The sequence below is a fragment of the Prionailurus bengalensis genome, chromosome A2, assembly GCF_016509475.1.
Source record: "Prionailurus bengalensis isolate Pbe53 chromosome A2, Fcat_Pben_1.1_paternal_pri, whole genome shotgun sequence".
Lineage (NCBI taxonomy): Eukaryota > Metazoa > Chordata > Mammalia > Carnivora > Felidae > Prionailurus > Prionailurus bengalensis.
The window spans coordinates 52,266,688-52,289,583 of NC_057348.1; the positions used below are offsets into that span (position 1 = coordinate 52,266,688).

Here is a 22,896-nt window from a genome sequence, read left to right on the forward strand (position 1 = left end):
AGATGCTGTGACTGCCTCCTGCAACCCCTCCTTAGTTAAGAAGAAGTCTGCTTTGCAAATGCAATGTGTTCTGATGATTTCTGACCCAGCACATATTGGAACAAGGAAAGCAAGGATCTCTTCTGTCTGTAAGCAGCAAGATGACAAGGCTTTGATACATCTTAGTTTTCTGGGATTGTGACATTTGATGTTCTTCTCTGTGAAAACTCACTGGTGTGTGAATCTCATGTTCCGCTTCCCTCACTTCTCATGTGCAAACCAAGCACTGGAAAGCCCTGCAGGGCAAGCACTGAGTCCTGCATAATGTTCACAAAGAGGTCAAACATAGCTCTGTCTCCTTTATTAGAGCCTTAGAGATGTTCCAAATACTAGGGGCTGGTGGGCAAAGCTCAGCCTCCGTTGTTGTAAGTGCCTTGGTCCTTGTATTTCCCACCCTCCCCTGCCCCAAGGAGGCAGTGTCGCATAGTGGGTAACTCCCAGACTTAGAATCAGGGAACCCAGTTCCATCACTGACCTTGAAAAGACATTGTCCTTCCTTGTGCCACACTGTTCCCTCAACCATAAAATTAGAGCATCAAGTAAAATCACTTGTTTTCAAGCTTTTCATTACCAGTAGCTCTTTGCTTTTCTTTTCTCCCTTATGACCCATTCCTGTGGGCTACTTCATACCCATGGAAGGTGCTTATTAGCAGTTGTATGTGTCTGATTAATAAAAGGTGTCAGCCCAGGAATTATTCTTTAAAATGTCCTTTGTGAAAATGAGACTCAGAGATATGAGATGATATATCTGCAGTCATGTGAGTATTTTTATGTTATAAATCATCCACATGCCTCCAAGATAATGGATGATAGTGCATTAAGATTTCTCAAGGCCATAAGATTGGGGGAAAGGGTCAGATGAACAGCATTCTAAGTGAGTATGTGGTTAACTTCCTTGTGGAGATAATCCAAACTACACTTGCATCGCCCAAGACTACCCTTCCAGAACCTGGACAACATCTTATTCAACTATACCTCTCCCATGGTGGAGGCTTGTGCATGGCTCAGCACATAGCAAGTACTCACTAAGTGCTTGTGTAGAATATGGTCATCATTTCAGTGTTTTGATCATGCCTGGGACAGTGGGTGCCGTGATAACTGTTTATACGTCAGAATTGGTGACAAAGTGGAGAAGAAACAGAGTGGAAAGAAAGAAAGGGTTCTAAGAAAGGCGGGAAGATAAATTATGGGCATGGGCTTCTTTCTGAGTGCCCAAGAACCAAATATAAAATGAATCCATACAGTCTCAAGGGCAACTGGGGACTGCTACGTTCTGGTCCATTGTTCCTCCTTCTCCCGTAAGCCCTGGAAGGCTGATCTACCTCATCCAGAAGACAATTGTGGCTGAAAATGAGCTTTAAAAACTCGGATAAAACCATGAATTTCAGTTGGATGATTTAAGGAATTCAGAAGTGTTTTTAATCAATGAGGTGATGTCAAGGACAATAAACTGCCAGGTTTTCTGGTTGGGAGCTGACACTGAGTGTGGCTTCTGACTGTCACCTGGACAGCAGAGGGATTACCTAAGTTTACCCCTCAGTGATTTGATCATGAGTTACTGGTCACAAAGTCTAGGTATTCTCACTGATGCATCCCTGGGAAGCATTTCCCTCCCCAGTTTGCGTATATGATTCATCTCATTAAGCCCACCAGTTCCGACTGCTGGCATGGGAGCATCCTTTTTGTCATCTTGTTGGTTCTGCCTGCACAGGGAACACCCACATACCCACCACCTAGATTCTGCCATCGATGTTTTGCTGTGTCTGCTTCATCGCAGGCCTCTCCAAGCCTTCTATCCATCCATCCGTTTAATTTATTTTTTGATACATTTCAGAGTAAGTTGCAGACATCAGCACACTTTACCCGCTAAACACTTCAGCATTCATGCCTTGATTTATTTTTAAAATGATCATTCTTGGTTTTGTTCCTCAAGCCAATGCCCGCAGAACTTGCTAAGGGAGGGCATGAGGAATGAGGTCAGCCCCTCAGTCATGACCGCTTTGCCCAGAGCTGAGGCCACACCGGTGGAGCATCATTTGGGAGGACATGTTGTGGTAACCCGTCAGTGTCTCCCATTAGTCTGTCTGTGAGGTTAGCCATCCCTCCTGGGTTCTGGCCCCTCTAAGACATTGCAGTGCTCAGGCAGCTGGTGTCAGAGTCTGCGGGTACTGCTGTGGTGGCTCACTCAGTCCATCACTTGAACCTGCTTCTGTCATCTGCCCTGCATGCTCTGGGTGCCATGATTCTCAAGGATCTGCTGGTGTTTAAAGCTGTCACCTCTCCATTCAGATGAGCAGGGGAGAGGCAGTGTGGGTCAGGTAGCCATGGGGCCATGCAGTTTGACAAGGATGCAGGGAGGTGGAAGGAAACAGTATGTGAGTGGATGTGGGCAGGCCACTGCATGTTATCCAGATCCATCTGGACTTTGGGCCTATGAGGGTGGTCACCCTGGGTACTCTCTTCTTGGTTGACACAGTGGCAGTGTCCTGGCTTTGGAATCAGGCACATAGGGTTTGAACCTTCCACTTTCTGGTTGGGTGATCAAAGGCCACGTCCATGACCTCTCTGGGCCTCAGCTTCCTTATCCATAAATAGAGATAATAATAGTACCAGGGCGCCTCGGTGGCTCTGTTGGTTAAGTGGCTGACTTCAGCTCAGGTCACAATCTCACGATTGGTGAGTTCGAGCCCTGTATCGGGCTCTGTGCTGACAGCTCAGAGCCTGGAGCCTGCTTCAGATTCTGTGTCTCCCTCTCTCTCTCTGCCCCTCCCCCATTCACACTCTGTCTCCCTGTCTCTCTCAAATAAGCATTAAAAAAAATAATAGTACCTAGCTCAAAGCATTTTTGGAAGGACTGAGGTAACAGCCTTTTTAGGCCTCCAGAAAAGAGAGTGAGGTGCATGAGGATTTGAGGGCCTGGGTTTCTGCTGCTGAGATGATAGAACACACACCTTTTTCAGGAGCAAGCTGGTGTCTGCATTCTCAGGTGGTACTCAGGCGAGCAGCGTGCATAGTTCCTTGAAGGCCCATATGGAGGTGGTGGGTTTCCCCTCTGCTCTCACTCCTGACCCTGCCCAAAAGTGAGGTCCCAGGGAGAGGAAGTGAAGCCTGAAGAGCTCAGCTCCCTGGGGTTTGTCTGCTGGACCCGGGAGAGGAGGCATGAGCTTCCTGGCCCTCATGGGAACACTCACCCTGGGGTGGAGACAAGGCCAGGGCTCTGGGACCAGTCTAGAATAGCTGACTGCTCTTTTGCTTCTCCTCCTGGGACACATCTACTTGGCTTTTCAGACTCCTCAGACTCTTCCTCAAGCCGGAAGTAATGACCCCTCTGGCCACTCGGCCCCTCCCACTGGATGCAGCTTTTAACGTGAGCCAGGGGCCAGTGTGTGCTCTACATGTGTTGTCTTGTGTCCAGAACAATGCCAGCACCTTGGAGCTGTTGTTATCCCCACAGTACCCCTGAAGAAACTGAGGTTCAAAGAAGTGCCCCCTCCATGTCACCTAGCAGAGCAGGCACTCAAGATCTGTCTGATACTGTGGACCGGGGAAGGTCTTGTTTGACTTCCTTTCCCCTCATTCACTTGCTAGATTACAAGCTTCTGAGCAGGGACTAGGGGTCTTATTATTTGTGTATTCTCTACACCTGGCAGATAGGTGATGCTCAGAAAGTGTTGTTGGGGGGGAATTGACCCCCTGATCGTTAAGTTTGTTAACAGCAGAAAACCTCTGAGATTTCTGCCCTAACTTCCAATGCAGTGCAAGAATTTCCTCACTGCACCCCCAACTACTTAGCAAGAGGGAGCTCATCCTGGGGCTGGAGCTCTCAGCTGGGGACAAAGCTCTTTTGCTGCTGTGACTGTCCCCATACCCTCACCACCATGGAACCCCTCAAGGAGGCTCTTCCAGGCAGGAATTTGAGTTCCTTTCCCTTTCACTCTCAGAATTCTGTTTCCTATGGAAGTGAGTAGCATCTTCCTGCCTCGTCCCTATGACTACCACAGGCGTTTTCCAACTCAAAGTAAGAGCAACTTCCAGCCAAACATATAGTCATGAATGAAATGCCAGCTCTGTAAATCCATGCAGTTCAGGAAGGCACATTCTATCCCCGCTCGACATCCTTTGCTTAGCTTGGAAGCATTTCTGCTGGGCAACTTCACATAGATCTTTCTTTCCCCTGCCTCTAGGCCTTTCTTTGCTGATACCACTTGCACCCCTAGAATATCCCTCCTCTTCCTTTCAGCCTTCCAGGCCAGGACAAGTGCTGCAAACCTATTGAAAATGTATATTTCCATGAGTGTGGCATCCTCCTCCTCTTCCCTTTATAAAGACTCTCTGCTCCTTGCGTTTGAATTGAAGTTTGCTCCTGGGAAGGGGCAGGAGCTTAAACTCTGTGGTGTCACAGTGTCTTCCTGGGCTTTCAAGACTAGAAGGTCAAAACACCTCAAGGAAAGTGAGTCTCCACTGACCCCAGAACATATCCTTGCTATATAAGCCTGGTGTCCAGGGCTAGAAGACCATCTTTCACAGGTTTCAGCTCACTTACCAACTCTGACTGATGGAGGAGTTCTACCATAGCTGGGCAGAGGGGAGGGCAAGAGAGTGTTGTGAATGATTAACAATATCTGCTGTGAGAGGAAAGGTAGGGAAGGGGGAGGGTTGATTAACAGTGTTTACCATGGGCAGGAATATGAATGGGATTGATTAGCAATGTCTGCCATGGATGGGAAGAAATGGGGGTTAAATTCATTAGCAATGTCTTCCATGGGCAGGAATTGGAGGGGGACTGATTAACAGTGTCTGCCATGGATGGGAAGAAACGGAGTGAAATTGATTAGCAATGTCTGCCATGGGCAGGAATTGGAGTGGGATTGATTAACAATGTCTGCCATGGATGGAAAGAAATGGAGTGAAATTGATTAGCAGTGTCTGCCATGGGTAGGAATTGGAGGGGGATGTGCTTACCACATACTTGTCATTGCCATTACAACCCAGTTTCCTCATTTTACAGATTAGAAAACTGAGGCCAGGAGAAAGAATTTGAGGGAGAACACCTAGGAACTATCAGGGCAACCTGGAATTGGAAACAGGGGTCCTAACCTTGTCAGTCCAGCACATTCTCCACTTAGCCTGGTAGCTAGGACTCTGCATGAGCCTTGAATGTTCCCTTCCTATGTCCTGGAGACTCCAAGCAGCTGTGGGCTTTCAGCACATGTTATTGAGTATTTACCATGTGCCAGGCAGTGTGCAAAGTGCCAGAGATGCATCAGTGAACAAACAAATGAAAGTCCCTGCTCATTGAGTCTCTGTTCTAGGTGGAAGAGACAGACCATAAGCAATGAATATGATGATGGGATTAAATGTATTTACTCTTTTGTCTCTGGGCAAATGCAGAGGTGGCTGCCTTCACCAACTGTGGCTGCTTTCTTTTTCATTTTCCTCTCAAGGGAGTCCTTTCTGTAGACAGGACTGCATGTGGCCACTTGGCTCTCCCAGGGCATGGAGCATCCTGGCGTGCCCTCTCTTTCCTTGGCTCTCTGCCTTGAACCAGCTCAGTGATTATGAGAGGAGAGAAGTGGTTATGGCAGAAGCTGATGAGGCTTCATCTTGGCTGCTTGCTCAGCTGACATGGGAGAATGTGCCAGTTTGGGGCTTGGTTGGGAGCTCAGGTCTCATTTGGCCAAGAAGTCCCTGGCCCTGTGCTCCCAGAGATGGGATGTGGGCTCTGCAGCCCCACCACTGATGCCAGCTCAGATTCCTCGTGCCTCAGTGGTTCTCAACCAGGGCTAGATAGGACCACTGTCCAAGGATCACTTAGAAACACATGGAAGCCTAGTTCTGGTTTCTGTGCTGACTGCGGCTACTTCTAGTATTTAGAGAGTAGAAGCCAGTGATGTTACACCCCTGCAGTGAAGAGGACATCTTGCACAGTGAATTGTCCTGTCCAGAGTGCCAGTTGTGTCCCCCCAGAGGAACACTTTGGGCCTAAAGTGCAACCCCTTGAGGGTGCATGGGCAGTCCTGGGAAAAGCTCAGGGCAGGGAACATGCTATCTGTGGGCCTTGCTCACGCTTCCTACTCTCAGAACCTCCTCTGTTTAGCCATTTGGTAAGATGGGACTCCATTGTCTCATGTGATGGATTAAGGGGTAGGCATGCACAGGCCTCAGGATTCCACCACAGAAGGCACGAGGTCATTGCCATCAGCTCAGTGCCAACAACACCCATACACTCCCTCAGCTCTCTGTGACTGGGACATGGCTGTCCAGCCTCCGGGCAAAGACCCAGCCACAGTGACCCCGCTCCCTGCTCCACACAAAAGGGCCACCAGGGTTAGCCTACACGCCCCCCCCCCCCCCCCCCCCCCCCCCCCCCCCCGCAGAACTGAACAGCTCCTCACCGCCCGCAGTGCAACCCTTCAGCCCAATGACACTTTACTGGCAGGGCCTTTGGCAGGGCCCCAGTCCAGCCCCCAGGGCCGGCTGCCCAGGGAAGTGCTTGGCTCCAGAGCCAGAGGCTGTAGAACATATTTCCAGTGGGGCTTCCAGGCCAAGAGCTTCTGCCCCTTCCCACCACTGTTCCCACTGGCCCTGCCCGCCTGCCCAGTGCATTAGCATTTAAATATATCCAGAGTGGACTCCCCCAAAGCCCTCTCCCCACCATTGAATCCATCAGGGAGGGAGCATTTGAATCCTTCTCTCTCCCAACTCCCTTCCCTCATAATGGCCATACTGTATTCATCAGCTTCTGTATGTGGCATTAGCAGAAAGAAGGAGAGAGGGCGCCTAGCAACCCAGAGGGGGTTGAGAAAGAGGTGGGAAGGAAGTGATTTTCATGTAATTATTCACTTCTACAAAAGCCGTTGTCAGGTACACACTGGAAACACAGCTGTTGTATTATTCTCCTAACCTACTTTTAATCTTTTGAGAATCTTTACCAATATAAAAGGAGAAAAGAAAGAGCTTAACTCAGCCATTTTCTGCCGGGCCATATAAGTTATGTTTTAGCCTCAGTCGAAGGCTCCGCTAACAAAAGTTGTGTTGTGTATGTGTGTTTGTGTGTCTTTGTGTGGTGGTCTGTATAAAAGAAAATGTTAAAGAGACAAAAGCCTGTAGGTTGTGAGCCCCAGAAGGGCCACCAAGCCCTGTTCTGGCTACTTGGACCCAAAAGCCAAATGCTGCATGTGCTGTTGGGTCTGGCAGTTTTCACGCATCTTCTTGGCCAGGCATTCGGACGGCAAGGAGCCTGGGAGTGGTGAGACGCTGGCTCCTTCCACCCCTCACTGGCGTACCCATGTTCCAGGCTCTAGAAGTAAGTGGGTCTGCGTTAGTGATGGGCAGCTGCAGTGTTTGGTGCTACTCAGACATCTGATTTGTTCACCTGGTCTGAAGAGGCCGTGATGGGGGAAAAGAAGCAAGAGCTTGTTTTCATGGTACAGTTGAGAAGTGTTAGCCCCCAAAAGAAAGCACATTAAGGAAATCTTACCAGGTATCCCACTGTGTACCTTATACTCGCCATATCTTTCACGGACAAAGAAGTCCAAGTTCAGAGAGGTGAAGTAACTTGCCTAGGGTTACACAGCAGGTAAGTGGACAAGCTGGGCCCCTGCCTGACCCCAAAGCTCACATCCTTCCATTAAGCCATAGCAAGGCTTGGAATCAGGCACCTGACAGAAGCCACGTGATTTAATTTAGTCCCCCTTAGCATGGTCTCCCAGAGGGCAGGCCACATGCCAAAGGGCAGTTCCAGAGGCTCATTTGTCCCTAAGGCTGACTCCTCACACAGTGGCCAGGGTGTCTGTCTGTCCAAAGCTAAAGAGACAAGTGACTTCACTCCTGTTGGCACTAGTTTTTCATCTATAAAAGGGGGATAATAATAGCACTGACTTCAACAGTGAGTCTGACACTTGGAACACAGCCCCTGCCGTGTCATAGGCACTAACAGAGGTGAGCTGGTGTCATGATCATTGGCATCACTGTCCTCACTCCCCTCCTTTCACTGAGGGCAGGATGGGCTAATGCTGCATTTGTCAGGGACCTGGAAGGGTCAGTGCCATAAATCCCACCCACTCCAGGACACAGATAGGGGCATACCGGGCCCGCCCACTGGCCTCTGCTTTGGTGATGCGCAGAGGAACTGCCCTTCTGCTCTGATGGTCAGCTCTGTTTGTGGACCTGAAAGCACGTTTCTAGGGAAGTGTCTTCCTGTCCCCCATGCTGTGCCAGACACCACAGAAAATGAGACCTTTGGCTCCAGTTCCCTCTCAGCCTCCAGAGACAGCAGCGGCACCTTCATTGCCTCGAAACCTCGTCTCCCATATAGTCCCTGCTTGCTCCTGTCCACCAGGTGTTGTATCGCCTCTTCTGTGCTTTGGTGTGTGGTCTGTCTCTCCTGCTAGAATGGAAGCTCCCTGAGGGCGGGAGATGCTGGTACTGTGCCTGGCACATGGTAGACTCCCAGTGCATGTTTACTGTAGGGAAAAGAAGGGAAGAGGTTTTTGGTTTGTTTTTTTTCTAGATTTTTCAATACTGGCGTATCTGAGGAGGGATTGATATTGATTAAACACCTACTCTTAGAGCTCATGGCTGGGTTTCTGAGCACTTCCTCAGTGCCCTCCAAGAGCTAGCCACTGTGTCGAATATCTCTTTCACACACATTGTCTTATTGAACCTTTTGCTTGTGAGAGAAAAAGAGGGAGGTGCTAACCACCTAGGCACAATAACCCTCTCCTTGATCCCTGCTGAGTAGAAGTCTCACTCCAAGAGGTGAGAAAAAGACACTAAGCTTTCGTTCCCAAACTTCTAAGGGATAAGACATTCTACATATATGGTCAAGGTAGAAATGTGGGGAGAGGGAAAGCATGTGTCTGCCCCTCCCCACAGCTGTCTCTAACCTGGGGATAATCATGTCCACCTCAGGGCGGCCTGTGGGTCACAGAACATAAGCAGGTGCTTTGCAAACTGTAAAGTGTTCTTCATGTGGACTGGGGCAGCAAATACTGAGCGTCTGTCATGAAAAACATAGCTTCTGAGTGTGGGTAGGGAAGAATTTGTCCTTGTCCATCCACCATTCTTTGTTCCTCCTGGCTAATATCATCAAGGACCTACTACTCTGTGCAGCCCTGTGCTGGGCCCTGTGGGTCTCATTGGGAAGTGGGGTTACACTCTGATCCTTTGCTTTCTGTACCTACTGTGCACCAGCGCTCACTGGAACCAACTGTCCCGAAAGATGTGAGGTTACCCCAGAGCTAGAGGGCGGAACCACCTCTCTTCTAAAAGGGGCTCTGCTCCCCTGTTCCCATGCAAATCTGTTCTCCAAACCTCTGAATGTGGACCGCCTACGTTCATGCTGCCAGAACGCCCCCCATTCATTGCTGTAGAACATGGGAAGTGATCCGTTCCTCAGCTACTTACCCAGCTTCCTTAGGGTTTGTTTTGTGGAGACTATTTTCCCTTCAAATTGTGTTGAGAAATAGGAAGCCCTTTCTCCACTGAGCTTCCCCCTTTGTAGCATCCTGGGAGATGCTGGTCAATGGGGTTCAGTTGCCTGGTCTTCCTTTCATTAAGGTGGGGTTGCCTTTGTCCTATTTGACTGGACAGCCACAGAGCTGTTTATATCCTAGTGGAGACTCCAGGCCTACTCAGCACACCAGGAGGCCCGAGCTTTTCTCTGAAACATGGAGCCAGAGTACTTTGGGTTCAAACCTGACTCTCTCCTTGATTAGCTGTTTGACTTTGTATGGACTCATTTCCTCTTCTATAAAAATGGAGATAGGAGTACTTGCCTTAGTGGGATGGTTATGTAAATGATGACATTGTGTCTGTGAAAACCTCTAGTACAAGGCAGGTTTTCAACAGTTAACTCATGTTTCCCACTTTTTTTAAAAAATGTATTTATTTATTTTCGAGAGACAGAGAAAGATGGAGCCCAAGCAGGGGAGGAACAGGGAGAGAGGGAGACACAGAATTTGAAGCAGGCTCCAGGCTCTGAGCTGTCAGCACAGAGCCCAACGCGGGGCTTGAACTCACAAACCGCGAGTTCATGACCTGAGCTGAATTCAGACACTTAACCAACTGAGCCACCCAGGCGCCCCTGAAGTTTCCCACTTCTTAAGGCATCACCTTAAGATTGGTGGAAGGGTTCATAAATGTTATTAGTCTGTTTTATTAGCCTCTCTTTCTCTTTTTATCTTTTATAGAGTCATTCCAGGAGCCACCATAATCTTGTTTGATCTCTGGGTGTTTGTGGAATTCCTAGTTGAAGTAAGAAGTAGGGGAAATAGACTTGGGATAATGCCTATAGCAGAGATAATACTGTGTGTTTACCAACCAGTTCTCACTTCCTTTTTTCTTCCTGCATAAGTAGGAAGAGTACATTTCCCAGACTCCCTTGCTTTTAGGTTGGGGCCATGCAACCTGGTTCTGGTTAGTGATATGTGGGCAGAATTGATTTAATCAACCCCTGGGTCTAACTCTTAAAACTTCCCAAGCAGACCTCCAATTCTATGCTCCTTTGCCTCAGAGGGTGCGTTGATGTAGAAGTATCAAGATAAGATAGAAGGGCTTGTATTGCTAAGTCACTGGGTTGAAGAGAGCCCCTTCATAATCTGTGTTTGGCTTTTTGTGGGAAAACAAACGAAAAACGATAAACTTATGTTGTCCTAAGCCATTGAGATTTGGGAGTTTATTGTTTATTCTTGCGTAGCCCAGCAGTAATTATCTTAACAAATATAGCAGCTCCCTCATAAGTTAACTATTTCCTTCCCTGATGTGGAGGAAGGCTGACAACTGGGGCCTTATTGCATTTTTGCAACGACAGGCAGATGTTTAAGAACATAGACACACCTCACTTAGGCAAGTCTGTTAAGGAGGCTTCATGTGAAGATATATCATGCTTCTTCATGAGATACTTTCATGAAGTCTAACCCTGAAGATTCTTGGTTCTTGAATGCCCAATGAGCATGTGTCTAAGCAGAGTTTTATCAACCTGAGTTTTACAAATGTGGAAAATGGAAAAAGCCAGTGGAGAAAGGTTTGGATCTGGAGTCAAGGAGATGTAAAGTTACTGCTAAAATTGTGATGACTCCTAAATGTGTGTCTCCAGCCCAGGCTGTGATATTTAGCCCTTGACTATCCCCCTGCCTCCTGCACATCTCAGTTGGATGTCTCAAACTTGCCTTGTCCAAAACCATACTTCCCCATTTCCCCACTTTATACTTCCACCCTCCCTTTAAAATTTTTTTTTCCAACGTTTATTTATTTTTGGGACAGAGAGAGACAGAGCATGAACGGGGGAGGGGCAGAGAGAGAGGGAGACACAGAATCGGAAACAGGCTCCAGGCTCTGAGCCATCAGCCCAGAGCCCGATGCGGGGCTCGAACTCACGAACCGTGAGATCGTGACCTGGCTGAAGTCGGACGCTTAACCGACTGTGCTCGAACTCACGGACCGCGAGATTGTGACCTGGCTGAAGACGGACGCTTAACCGACTGCGCCACCCAGGCGCCCTCCACCCTCCCTTTAAAAAACTAGCTCATCTTCTGTTATCCTCTGTCTACTAAATTGCTCAACCCTAGGTATTCTGTCATCTCCAGTTGAGGCCAATCTTGTTTCATCTCCCCCCTGATCATTTCTTGGGAACCAAGGAGACAAGATGGCAGCAGAAAAAAAAAAAAAAAAAAAACCTTAAAATTTTCCAGACTCTCTCCACCCAAAGAGAAAACCCAGGATAGTAAAACAAAAAAACCTACAGACAACATCTTCACAATAATTACTCCATGAATTAGAGCTAATGACTCCAAGAACCACAAAATGTGACCAAGTGGAGCGAAATGCTGATAGCAGTAACATTTGCATGATGTCAACTTTGTGAGAGAAGATGAATATGAAGATAAAGGCAAAGGCCAAAGGAATTCAGAAGCCTGAGAGCCAGGAAAACCAGAACTCTCTAAAACATGTTCACCCCTGGAAGGAGAGGACTCTAGGAGGGGAAGCTTGGAAAGTCTATCTTAGAAGGTCAGCCAATTTTTTCCTCTGGGACTTTGATGGCTTCCTGTCTTACATTTAGGTTTTTCATCCATTTTGAGTTTATTTTTCTGTGTGGTGTAAGAAAGTGGTCCAGGTTCATCCTTCTGCATGTCGCTGTCCAGTTTTCCCAGCACCACTTGCTGAGGGACTGTCTTTATTCCATTGGATATTCTTTCCTGCATTGTCAACAATTAGTTGGCCATACATTTGTGGTTCCACTTCTGGGTTCTCTATTTTGTTCCACTGATCAAAATCCTAGAAGAGAAAACAGGCAACAACCTCGTTGACCTTGAGTGCAGCAACTTCTTAGTTGTCTCTGGAGGCAAGGGAAACAAAAGCAAAAATGAACTATTGGGACCTCATCAACATAAAAAGCTTCTGCACAGCAAAGAAAACAATCAGCAAATCTAAAAGGCAACCAATGGAATTGGAGAAGATATTTGCAAATGATATATCAGATAAAGGGTTAATATCCAAGACCTATAAAAACTTATCAAACTCAACACTCCAAAAAACAAATAATCCAGTGAAGAAATGGGCAAAAGACATGAATAGACAACTTTTCCAAAGACATCCAGATGGCTAACAGACACATGAAAAAATGCTCAACATTACTCATCATCAGGAAAATGCAAATCAAAGCCACAACGAGATACTACCTCACACCTGTCAGAATGGCTAGAACCAACAACTCAGGCAACAACAGATATTGGCAAGGATGCGGGGAAAGGGGAACCCTTTTGCACTGTTGGTGGGAATGCAAACTGGTGTAGCCACTCTGGAAAACAGCATGGAGGTTCTTCAAAAAATTTAAAAATAGAACTACCCTATGACTCAGCAATCGCACTACTTGGTATTATCCAAAGGATACAGCGTGCTGATTCAAAGGCACACATGCACCCCGATGTTTATGGCAATACTATTGACAGTAGCCAAAGTATGGAAAGAGCCCAAATGTCCATCAAGTGATGAATGGATAAAGAAAATGTGGTATATATATTCAATGGAATATTACTCAGCATTCAAAGAGAATGAAATCTTGCCATTTGCAACAACGTGGATGGAACTGGAGTGTATTATGCTAAGAGAGGTAAGTCAGAAAAAGGCAAATATCATATGACTTCACTCATATGTGGAATTTAAGATACAAAACAGATGAACATGAGGGAAGGGAAGCAAAACTAATATAAAAACAGAGAGGGATATAAACCATAAGAGACAAAAACAGAGAACAAACTGAGGGTTTCTGGTGGGATGTTGGGTGGGGGAATGAGCTAAATGGGCAAGGGATATTAAGGAGGACACTTGTTGGAATGAGCACTGGGTATTGTATGTAAGTGATGAATCACTAAATTCTGTTCCTGAAATCATTATTACCCTATATGTCAACTAACTTGGATTTAAACTAAAAAATAAATAAAAAATAGAGAATAAGGTCAGCCAAAACTAGAGGAATATATGTGGGCCCCAAGCTATAGGTGAATGTGGGAAGGCTTTGGGAAGCTCGAGCATGAGGTCTGGGCCCTGGGAACTCTAAGGACCAAGCAGCTGAGGCTCCATAGCCAGAGAGAACACCACCCAGGGGAGAAACCACTAGAAGCAGAATCCAAATTGAGCAGATCAGTGACACTAGAGGAAACAAAAAGAGAAATTTGGGATAAGAGTAGGGGAAGGGAACAGAGAACAGTAATTTCAGAATGTACTGTCTGCACAGTCATAGTTTTCAAGACTGTTTGATAATAACAGAAGAGGTAACTATGAGGCTAGAAAATCTACCCTGGATCATCTATCCCCCCATTCCTCTACACAAGAAAATCTCCTCCTAAGAGGACAAGAAAATGTGTCTGCCCTACACATGAACAACAGAAAAGAATCATGTCAAATCCCATACAAAGCTATTATAAGAAAAAGAATTGTGAACATAATAGTATTCCTATAGATAATGTATGCATTCCACAGACAAGCCCACAATACAGCCGAATGCTAAAACTTAATATTTCAAAACAAGCTGAAAGAAATGGAGAACCAACAGGTGTGATAAAACAACAGCATAGGTGAAATTGTGAGACAAAAAGAACATTTGAAAATAAGGCTGACAGGAAGTCCTGCTTAAGAAAGGCAAAACATTTTGGGAGGAATAACTAAATAGAAGGACTAAAGAGGTGAATAGACACCATGGGTAATATCATAAGGTAAATAGGGGATGGAAAAGAGGAAAGTAAAAAAAAAAAATAAAGTCAGAAATGAAGAGATAATTTAAAGAATAAAAGAAAAAGTGATATAAAAAAAAGATCCAACGTATACATGAGTATGCCAAGAAGAAACCCAAAGCAGTGGAAGAAAAATAAATACTAAAAACAATAATTCAGGGATTCTTTTTTCCTGAAATAAAAGAGAAGACTTGAACTTTATCTTGAAAAAGTACACCAGAAGCCTAGGAAAATCAACCCAGACTAGTCAACGTTAAGACCTATTCTAATAAAAATGACTGAACATTAAAGAGAGAGAAAAAAAAAAAACAAAACACCTGAATGTCGGTCATTCAAACAAAAAGTAAGTGAGAAGAATGGATTCAGGCTTTTCTACATTTCACTCTGTGCCAGGGGAAAACTATGCAATGTATTTAAGATTCTCTGGAAAAGAAAAAGAGAACCAAGGATATTATATGCAGCCATACTGACGTTCAAGTATGAAAGCCATCAGCCAACTATTACGAACATACAAGAAGCCAGGAAATCTTACTTCTCATGAGCCTTGCCTGAGGGACTTACTAGAGAACAGGCTACCGGCAACCAAACTGACAGGAGAGGTATTATCATAAGGGCTGGAGTAAGCATTAAATTAATAGTCACCTGTAGAGCTCACACTGAATCGTGGCTGTCACAGAGACAATATGTAATGGCTATACATTGTGATCATGCTGTTACGGAACAAAATTTAAAGTTGGGAAACGGTGGAGTATGTATATGGAAGATAGGATAAGTTCACATGTTGCTTTTACCTATCAACTGGAAACCAATGAATATTTCTTCTATTTAGTTGCTAGAGGAAAGGGAAGAAAAATAAACTGAGACTACTGGCTAATTTCAATTTCAATATTCCTCATAGTTGGGAAGCAACACACAGTGTCACAAAGAGGGGGGAATTGTATAGAGGCATGAATTTGATGGTAACGACCAGAATAATAATGACAGGCATTTTACCTTGGAGATAGGGGAGCAAGAAGGAAAAGTTATTTGAGAAAACATCCCCCTGTCACATGAACCTCCAGACCCAAAATGTCCTCCCCCATCTTTCTTGTCTTTAAAGGTGTGCCTTTAAGCACACCTTCTCTGATTGCCCTAGCACGTTAATTATCCTTCCCCCACCCTCACCACCATCAGCCACTCCTAGGTACTGGCTACCTTGTGCTCTGAATGTTTCAGCTTCTCTCATCTGCAGACAAAGATGAAGTGCTATATGTAACTGTACAGTATTTCTTTCAGGTTCTGGCACAGGGTTCTGCATACAGAAGGCACTCAGTAAATGCTGGTTTACCAGTAATTCAGGATTGATTGAAGGATTTGGGCTTATATCCCCTGGACTTTTCTAAGCACTTAATGTTGCTACTAGTCAGAATTCTTTGAGTTTGAAGTGACAGCAATCCAGTTCAAGTTGACTTAAGGAAAAGAGGAATTTGGGGCACCTAGATGGATGGCTCAGTTGGTTGAACGTCTGATTTCGGCTCAGGTCATGATCTCACAGTTCGTGGGTTTGAGCCCTGTGTCAGGCTGTGTGCTGACAGCTCAGAGTCTGGAGCCTGCTTCAGATTCTGTCTCCCTCTCTCTCTCTCTCTGCCCCTCCCCTGCTTGTGTGCTCTCTCTCTTTCTCTGTCTCTCAAAAATAAATAAGTAAACATTTTTAAAAAGAGAGGAATTTATAGGCCTCTGAAAGTGCAATGTTCTAGGGTAGGCCTCCATTTCAGGCATAACTGGATCCAGGTACTCAAGTCATATCATCAATATCAGTCTTTCTTTGCTCTAAACTCTGCTTTCCTCTGTGTTGGTTTTATTCTCGGGCAGGCTGTTCCCTCATGCTCAGTGATGACCCCCAGGAATTACAAGCTTAGCATCTCTAGGAGAAAAGAAGGTATCCCATTTGCAGTAGCTTCAGTAAAAGTCCCAGGATTGAGTTTAATTGTCTTGGCTTGCATCATATGCTCATCTCTGAATCAATCACTGTGGTCAAGAGAAATGCTTTGATTGGCCAGGCCTGGGTCATGTGACCATCTCTGAAGCTACCTCCCAGTAGAGAAGAGGTGGTTTCCCAAAGGAAAACTGGGGAGCTGTTACCTGAAAGGGGGAGATGGATGCTGGGTGGGCAAAACCAGCAGATGTCTGTTTTAGTGCTGACGTGCTCAATGCACAGACTGCAAGGAAAATTCCCCATAAGTGAAAGTCATTCTTTGGGGGTTACATCTTCAGGGTGTGTGGATAGAAAGCTCTCCGGTGTTTTCAAAGTCACAGAGAGCTTGTTTACCATGTTCTGGGTGGAGAGGAACCAGTGGCCATGGAGCTCAGTCATGATGGACAAACTAGATTTCCCACAAGTCTGGCAGTTTTTCTCAAGCAGTTCTGTACAGTCTGCCAGAGGACAGGAAAGGGGCTGGGTATAGGGACATCTAATTTGCAGAGGCATTACAGGCAAGAGTGAGGTACCAGAGGAGCTGTGCTTGATAGAGTGCCAGGAGTCCCACTGGGTAGCTCCTGTGATCTGGTCTTCGGTTTCCTGGGGCAGCAGCTGTTCTGTGTTTTACCCCTCTGTATGATTTACTACTGGTCTTAGAGATTCAGAGAAAGCACCCCTGCCCTTAGACCCTAGAACTCTCCCTCCTCCAGGCAAAATACCTCTCTTTCCTTCTTGGGGATTTGATGACTCAGTAAGGTCACTACCCTGGATTTGGGTAAAGAAAATCCACTGACGTAGCAAATAGGGGAACTGAGGCAGAGCGGGAGGACTTAAAAATGCATCCATTTCTCTCCTAAATCTTTAACATTTGTGTCTGCACTGGACCCTCCCTATCAACATTTAAGCATCCTTGAGTTTCTACCATTAAAAAAAAAAATTCTCCCTCAATTCCCCTTCCACTACCTATCTCCCAACTCCCTTTGGAGGCAAAATTTCTTGAAAAAGCTCTTGTTGTATTCACTCTTTCCATTTCCTCTTCCCCATATCTCAGTCCATTCTGTTATACTGGCACCCCTGCTCTCCACACACACACACACACACACACACACACACACACACACACACACACTTCATGAAAAGGGCTGTCCTTGAGATGCTCATTTAGCTCCAGGACACTCCAGTGAGGGAAAAAATGTATTCATTTCTTAGGTTGAGAAGCAGCCTAAGATTAAGATCTTTAATTTTAATAAGTATTTGCTGAATGATTAACACACTCCAGCAAATCCAGGGTAGAGTGACCTGTACTGTTGTAATCAAATCCCTGAGAGAAGAAAAAAGAGATTTTCCTGGAGAAGGACGAGATCTAGGATCCAAGGGGCACTGGTGCTTTCTCCAAATCTCTAAAGTACTACTGCATAGAAGAGGAAGGTGTGGTCTGGATGGCTCCAGAACTAGGAACCTTCAGGAAGGGGGACTTCCTCTCATTTTAAGAAATGTTCTCATGGTCAGAACTCTCTAAAGAAGAAAGGGCCACATCAGGATATAGTGAGTTTCCTGTCACTAGCAGTAATCAGAGACTATTCTAATAGTCAGGAGTACTCAGAAGAGTCTTGGGTGGGAGATTATCCCAGAGGACTTCTGAAATTCTGGGATTGGTTAAGTATGTATCTCTAGAGGTGGGTCTCCACAGACTTGCCTCTGCCATTCCCAGCTGTGTGGTCTTGAATAAATTGCTCAACTTCTCTGTTCCTCACTTTCCTCAGCTATAAATAATAGCACTTACCATGTAGGGATGCTGTGAATATTCAAATGCCCTAATGCTCAAAGGGCTCAGCCCTGGTGCCCAGCATATAACAAGTGCTCAGTAAATGTAGCTAGTATTTGTATTTAGTGCAAAGCCTTGTTCTCTAGATGGCACCCTATCAGCATCATCGGCTGCATTTGGCTTTTAGCTCTGGATTTTCCTTGGAGCTGGGCTCACAGAGAGCCTGGGGAAACATGTTAGAAAAGCCATTGTAACTCCTGGTGTGCGTCTCATGCTGTCAACAGCAGTTTTTGTCAGAGAGGAGCCTGGAAACTAAGAAAGTAGTTTCCATTAAGTACCACAGAGGAAGCCTAAAATGCATCTGTTTTGAAAGGTGAAAGATACAGGTGGGCCTCCCCGTTCTCCTACCCTTTCCCTGCCACCTCTTATGCTCAGATCAGCTATGCAAATATTTTCTCATGGGCAGAATCCTGTGACAGTTTTCTCATGGTAATCTTAATCACAAAGATAAGAAGTCACTCAATTTGGCTTAAATATGACTTGCCTTATGAGCTGGGTCCCAGGAGCTTCCATTCCGTATCACACCAATCCTCTTGACAATCCTAAGAGGGAAGTTCATTCCCCACTTCGCGGATGAGGAGACTAAGCCTCAGAGAGGTTAAGTAGCTTTTCCAAGGTCACACAAGCTGGAGCAGGGACCTAAACATCCAAATTCTTGCTGTTCAGCGAACTGTTACCCATAACCTCTGGAAGATTCTGGAATTAATTAAGGACATGTATATTTAATGAAGCAGTCCCCAATAACAGAACTTCTAAAACACGTTCCTGAGAAGTTTAGGAAGTTCGTTTATTTCTCCGTCTAGACTTTTTGGATGGTAAGGTGTGGGTGGGGGATTTCAGAGAACAGGGCCATCACTCATCTGACTTCTCTTTATGCTGACCTCTTTGTGCCTTCCTGCAGGTCTGGGTAGATGCTGGGACACAGATCTTTTTCTCCTATGCCATCTGCCTGGGTTGCCTGACTGCTCTGGGAAGTTATAACAATTATAACAACAACTGCTACAGGTGAGCATTTTGTGGCCCTGCCAAACCCCAAACCTCCACCAGACCCCAAGAGCTCCACACTGTCAGGCTAGGTCACATTCGTCTTCCCGCCTTGCAGGGCCAGGACAAGACAGGCAGTCTGTTTCTCGGCCTCTCCCTGCCCCAGGATCAAAGAGCGGGCCACTTGAGGAGCTAGGAAAATAACGAATGTGATCAGAGTGTGTTGCAGACTGAATGTGAATCCACCCCAGGAGTCTTATTCAGGCCCCCATCCCACCCTGTGTGGCAAAGATTTATCCCAGGGCAGGTAAGTGACTTGCCCAAGGTCACATCGCTAGTAAGCGGCAAAACTGGGACTTTAACTCAGGTCTTCTGACAGTGAGGGCTTTGTTCTTCTGCCTTCTGTTCAGAACCCTGCTTCTTGCCCCTTCTCACTTGATTTTAGGGTCCTCTCCTATCCCATCTGGAATGACTAGTGCCCCATCTTACCCCTTGGCCTCCCTGTCTGGCCTCCTGCATGTGCCCACACCCAGAACTGGGAAGGGAATTGCCCAGGTTGGGAGGTGACCTTGAGGCTGTCTGACCCTGGCTGCCTGGCTTCTCATGCCTGCAGCCTGATTTCTACTGTGAGGCTGAGACCCACTGAGGGCCAGGAACCCACTCAAGGTCACCAAGCAGTGCATGGCAGAAGGGAAATTGGCACTCTGGATTCTAGCCAATGGTCTGTTTGCTGAGATCTCTGTACCCCTGAATTCAACTCCTGGTCATAGTAGGTGGCTCTTCAGGAGACTTGTATTTAATAACCACACAATTTGGTTGCTATGTGGCTCAAGGGAGATCATGCATTTGAAAGAACTTTTGGCATGATAAAAGTCCCTCCCATGTTATCCCCATCTTTGAGATGGGGAAAGAGAGGCTCACGGAAGTGACCCCCCTCAGCTGTACACAGTAGAGCCTGGACTCTGCCTGAGGTCTCCCATTTTTCCATCCCAGGGCCCTGCCACATCTCTCTGAAAGCTAGCTGTGTGATTGCTTTATTAACCCATTCGTTAAAACCATGTGCATTGCGTGTCTGCTGAGTGCAAGACACCAGCATTGGTACCTTAGGAGATAACACACAGGAATGGCACAGCCTCGGTCTACAGATTTTGTAAGTTGGGGAAACGGAGGCACTGAGGAAGTGAAAGTGGCCAGGTCCAGCATGCTGTAAGGAAAAGCCATTGTGGAATCCAGTGTGCCATTAGGCAGCAAGTTCTGTTGTTCCTGGGGGCCCTTGGGCAGAGAGGTATTGGGTATGGCTGGGCAGAAGGATGCTGGAGAGGCAGAAGACCACACCAAGTTGTCCATATGATCCTTTCTACCTTCCAGGCGTTCGTGGGGAGGTGGGTGTTGGGGGTGAGAGGCAAAGCACTCTGTCAGCCACAATGCAAAACAGTAACCACGGACAGGAAGAGAAAGGCACGGGGCAGGGAGAACAGCATGGCAGTCCTCTGGTCAGGGTTGAGTGTGAGCCGCTTGGGATGTTGAAGAATGCTGTCTGCACACAGCTGTCACCACACCAGCGTGACTGCTGACTTAGACCAGCCTTCTGTGCAGGACACTGCAGAAATCACTTGGCCACTGCCCGGCTGTCAGCTCCATGAGGACACAAGCTAGTTCTTGTTGGCCACCATCCCTTGAGCCTACTACAGTGCTGCCCAGTGTGTCAGGAAGCAGGGAAGGAGCCATCTGTTACACAGATGAGGAAACTGAGGCCCCCAAATAAGTCACTTGCTCATGTTCATTATTACCAGTGGTGGAACATGGCTTTGAACTCAGGGCTTTCTAGTTCCTGCACCGCTATTCCTCAGCAACAGGGATGGCCAGTTCTTTCCCAACATCTGTAGCTGACAAGGATTTGGCCAAGATTGCCCTGTCTTCGGGCCATGTCCTACAACCGTCTCCCCCACGGAGCGTGTGGGTAAGATATGCTGGCAACCACAGATCTCTTCTGCTGTCCCATCCAAGAGGCAGCAGAAGAAAGAAAATCCCCCAGGGGATGTTGCAACATCTTAAGGCCCATTTTATTTCCATTTCTCTGCGAACAGGTCTTCCCAACTCAGAGGGAGTAAATTAGTACCCTCCCTTCTGACAGCCTAATAGCTTCTGGAGGTCTTCAAAGCCCAGCTCAGTTCCTGCCAACTTTAAAGCGCTTGTTACATAAGCTTTTCACCTAGAAGGTGCCCTGCAGGAAGGAATTAGAGGGATGGGAAATGCAGCAAACCAGGCGGGGAAAATCCTCACTTCAGAACACAGGCTGCTAAGCTCCTTCTGCTTAAAAGGTGTGAGTGCTCTGAGGGCCAAGGGGCGGGATGCAGGGCTGGAAGGGACCTCAGGTCTGCTTAGTGCTTCTCTGTCCTTCTGTGGTATGAGGAGCTCACTCAAGAGGCCCCTGGGGACAGATGGGGAGTTTGCAATAAGGGATATTTGTTTTTCAACATCCACATGAGTGCCCACAGATAACTGTCCACAAGTCAGGATCTGAAAGTCTTAATTCTTAGGGGGCATTGTTTTTGTGTAGCTCCTGGAAAAAGCATGGGTTTTAGCATCTGAGACAAATGGACACACATCCCAACCTCATCCCAAGATGCCCCTGAGACCTTGAGTAGGTGATTCTCCTCCCTGAGCCTCAAGATTCAGTGACACAATGTTCAAGAAACCATAGCACAGGACTAGGTACATTGCAGATTCAAATTATACAGGAGATTTCCAGAATTGAGAGGATATAGAGAAAGTGCTTTCCTCAGGACCCCCTTATTTCCCACTGTTTGATAAGGCAGGGTCAGGAAATAGGCATGAAGAGCAGCTTTACCCCAACTGTAGGGATAAATCTCCCCTTACCTTGACTGAGCTGCATTTCCTTTTAAGAGGAGAGAAATCTGGGATGCCCGGGTGGCTCAGTCAGTTGAGCATCTGACTTCAGCTCAGGTCATGATCTAATGGTTCGGTTCATGGGTTTGAGTCCCACATCAGGCTCTCTGCTGTCAGTGCAGAGCCCACTTGGAATCTTCTGTCTCCCTCTCTCTCTGCCCCTCCTTATCTCTCTGTCTCTCTCTCTGTCTCTCTCTCTCATAAATAAATAAACAGACAGACAGACAGACATTTAAAAAAAAAAGAGGAGAGGTATCAGGCTTGCAGATAGTCTTCAGGTCTGCCAGCCCAGCCTACATCCACAGTGCCAGAAGAGTTATTTAAAGAGACCTGTAATCAGTCACTGACTGCTATAGTAATGCTGTATAACAAACATCCCCATGAACTCAGTGGTTTAACATGACAAGCATTTGCTTTTATTACTCTCAAGTCTCCTGGACAACTGGGCAAGCTCTCCCGCAGGCTGTGAATTGGTTGGATTCAGCCCCAGGACCCAGGGCAGGCTCAAGTCTGCTTCATGTGTGTACATCGTGGGGTGCAGACTATGAGGACAGCAGCTCCCCTGGGGCAGTTCCTCTCATGGCAAGTCACAGAAGGCATAAAGGGAAAGTTCAATCACCTAAGTGTTATCTGAAGCCTCTGTTTGTATCACATCTGCTAATATCCTGTGACCAAAGAAAGTCATGTGGCTAAGCCCAAAGTCAGTGGGGAAGCATACTTGAACCCAAGGAAGAAGGTAGGGGGAGATGACTACTTGCTGGAAAATTACATAATTTGTCATAAGGCCCAAGAAACCCTGTTCTTAAGCACTTTGTCCCATGGGGAGGTCAGGTCCAGAGAGAAGATTCTGCAGGGGGAAGTAGGGCCCACGTCTCCTGACCCCCAGGGTAATGCCTACTCCAATGTGCCCTTGATTCTCAGAGTCATTGCAAGGCAGCTGGGTGTCACAA

The 22,896-nt window shown here is 46.6% G+C and overlaps 1 protein-coding gene across 2 annotated transcripts in view; it reads left to right on the forward strand.

The window, feature by feature from the left end:
* SLC6A11 (solute carrier family 6 member 11) overlaps positions 1–22,896 on the forward strand; it is a 132,708-nt gene that overhangs the window by 81,253 nt on the left and 28,559 nt on the right. For both annotated transcript variants that reach the window (XM_043588127.1, XM_043588126.1), the window contains one exon: positions 18,954–19,057. In XM_043588127.1, the coding sequence (XP_043444062.1) occupies positions 18,954–19,057 (104 nt within the window). The remainder of the gene's footprint in view (positions 1–18,953; positions 19,058–22,896) is intronic.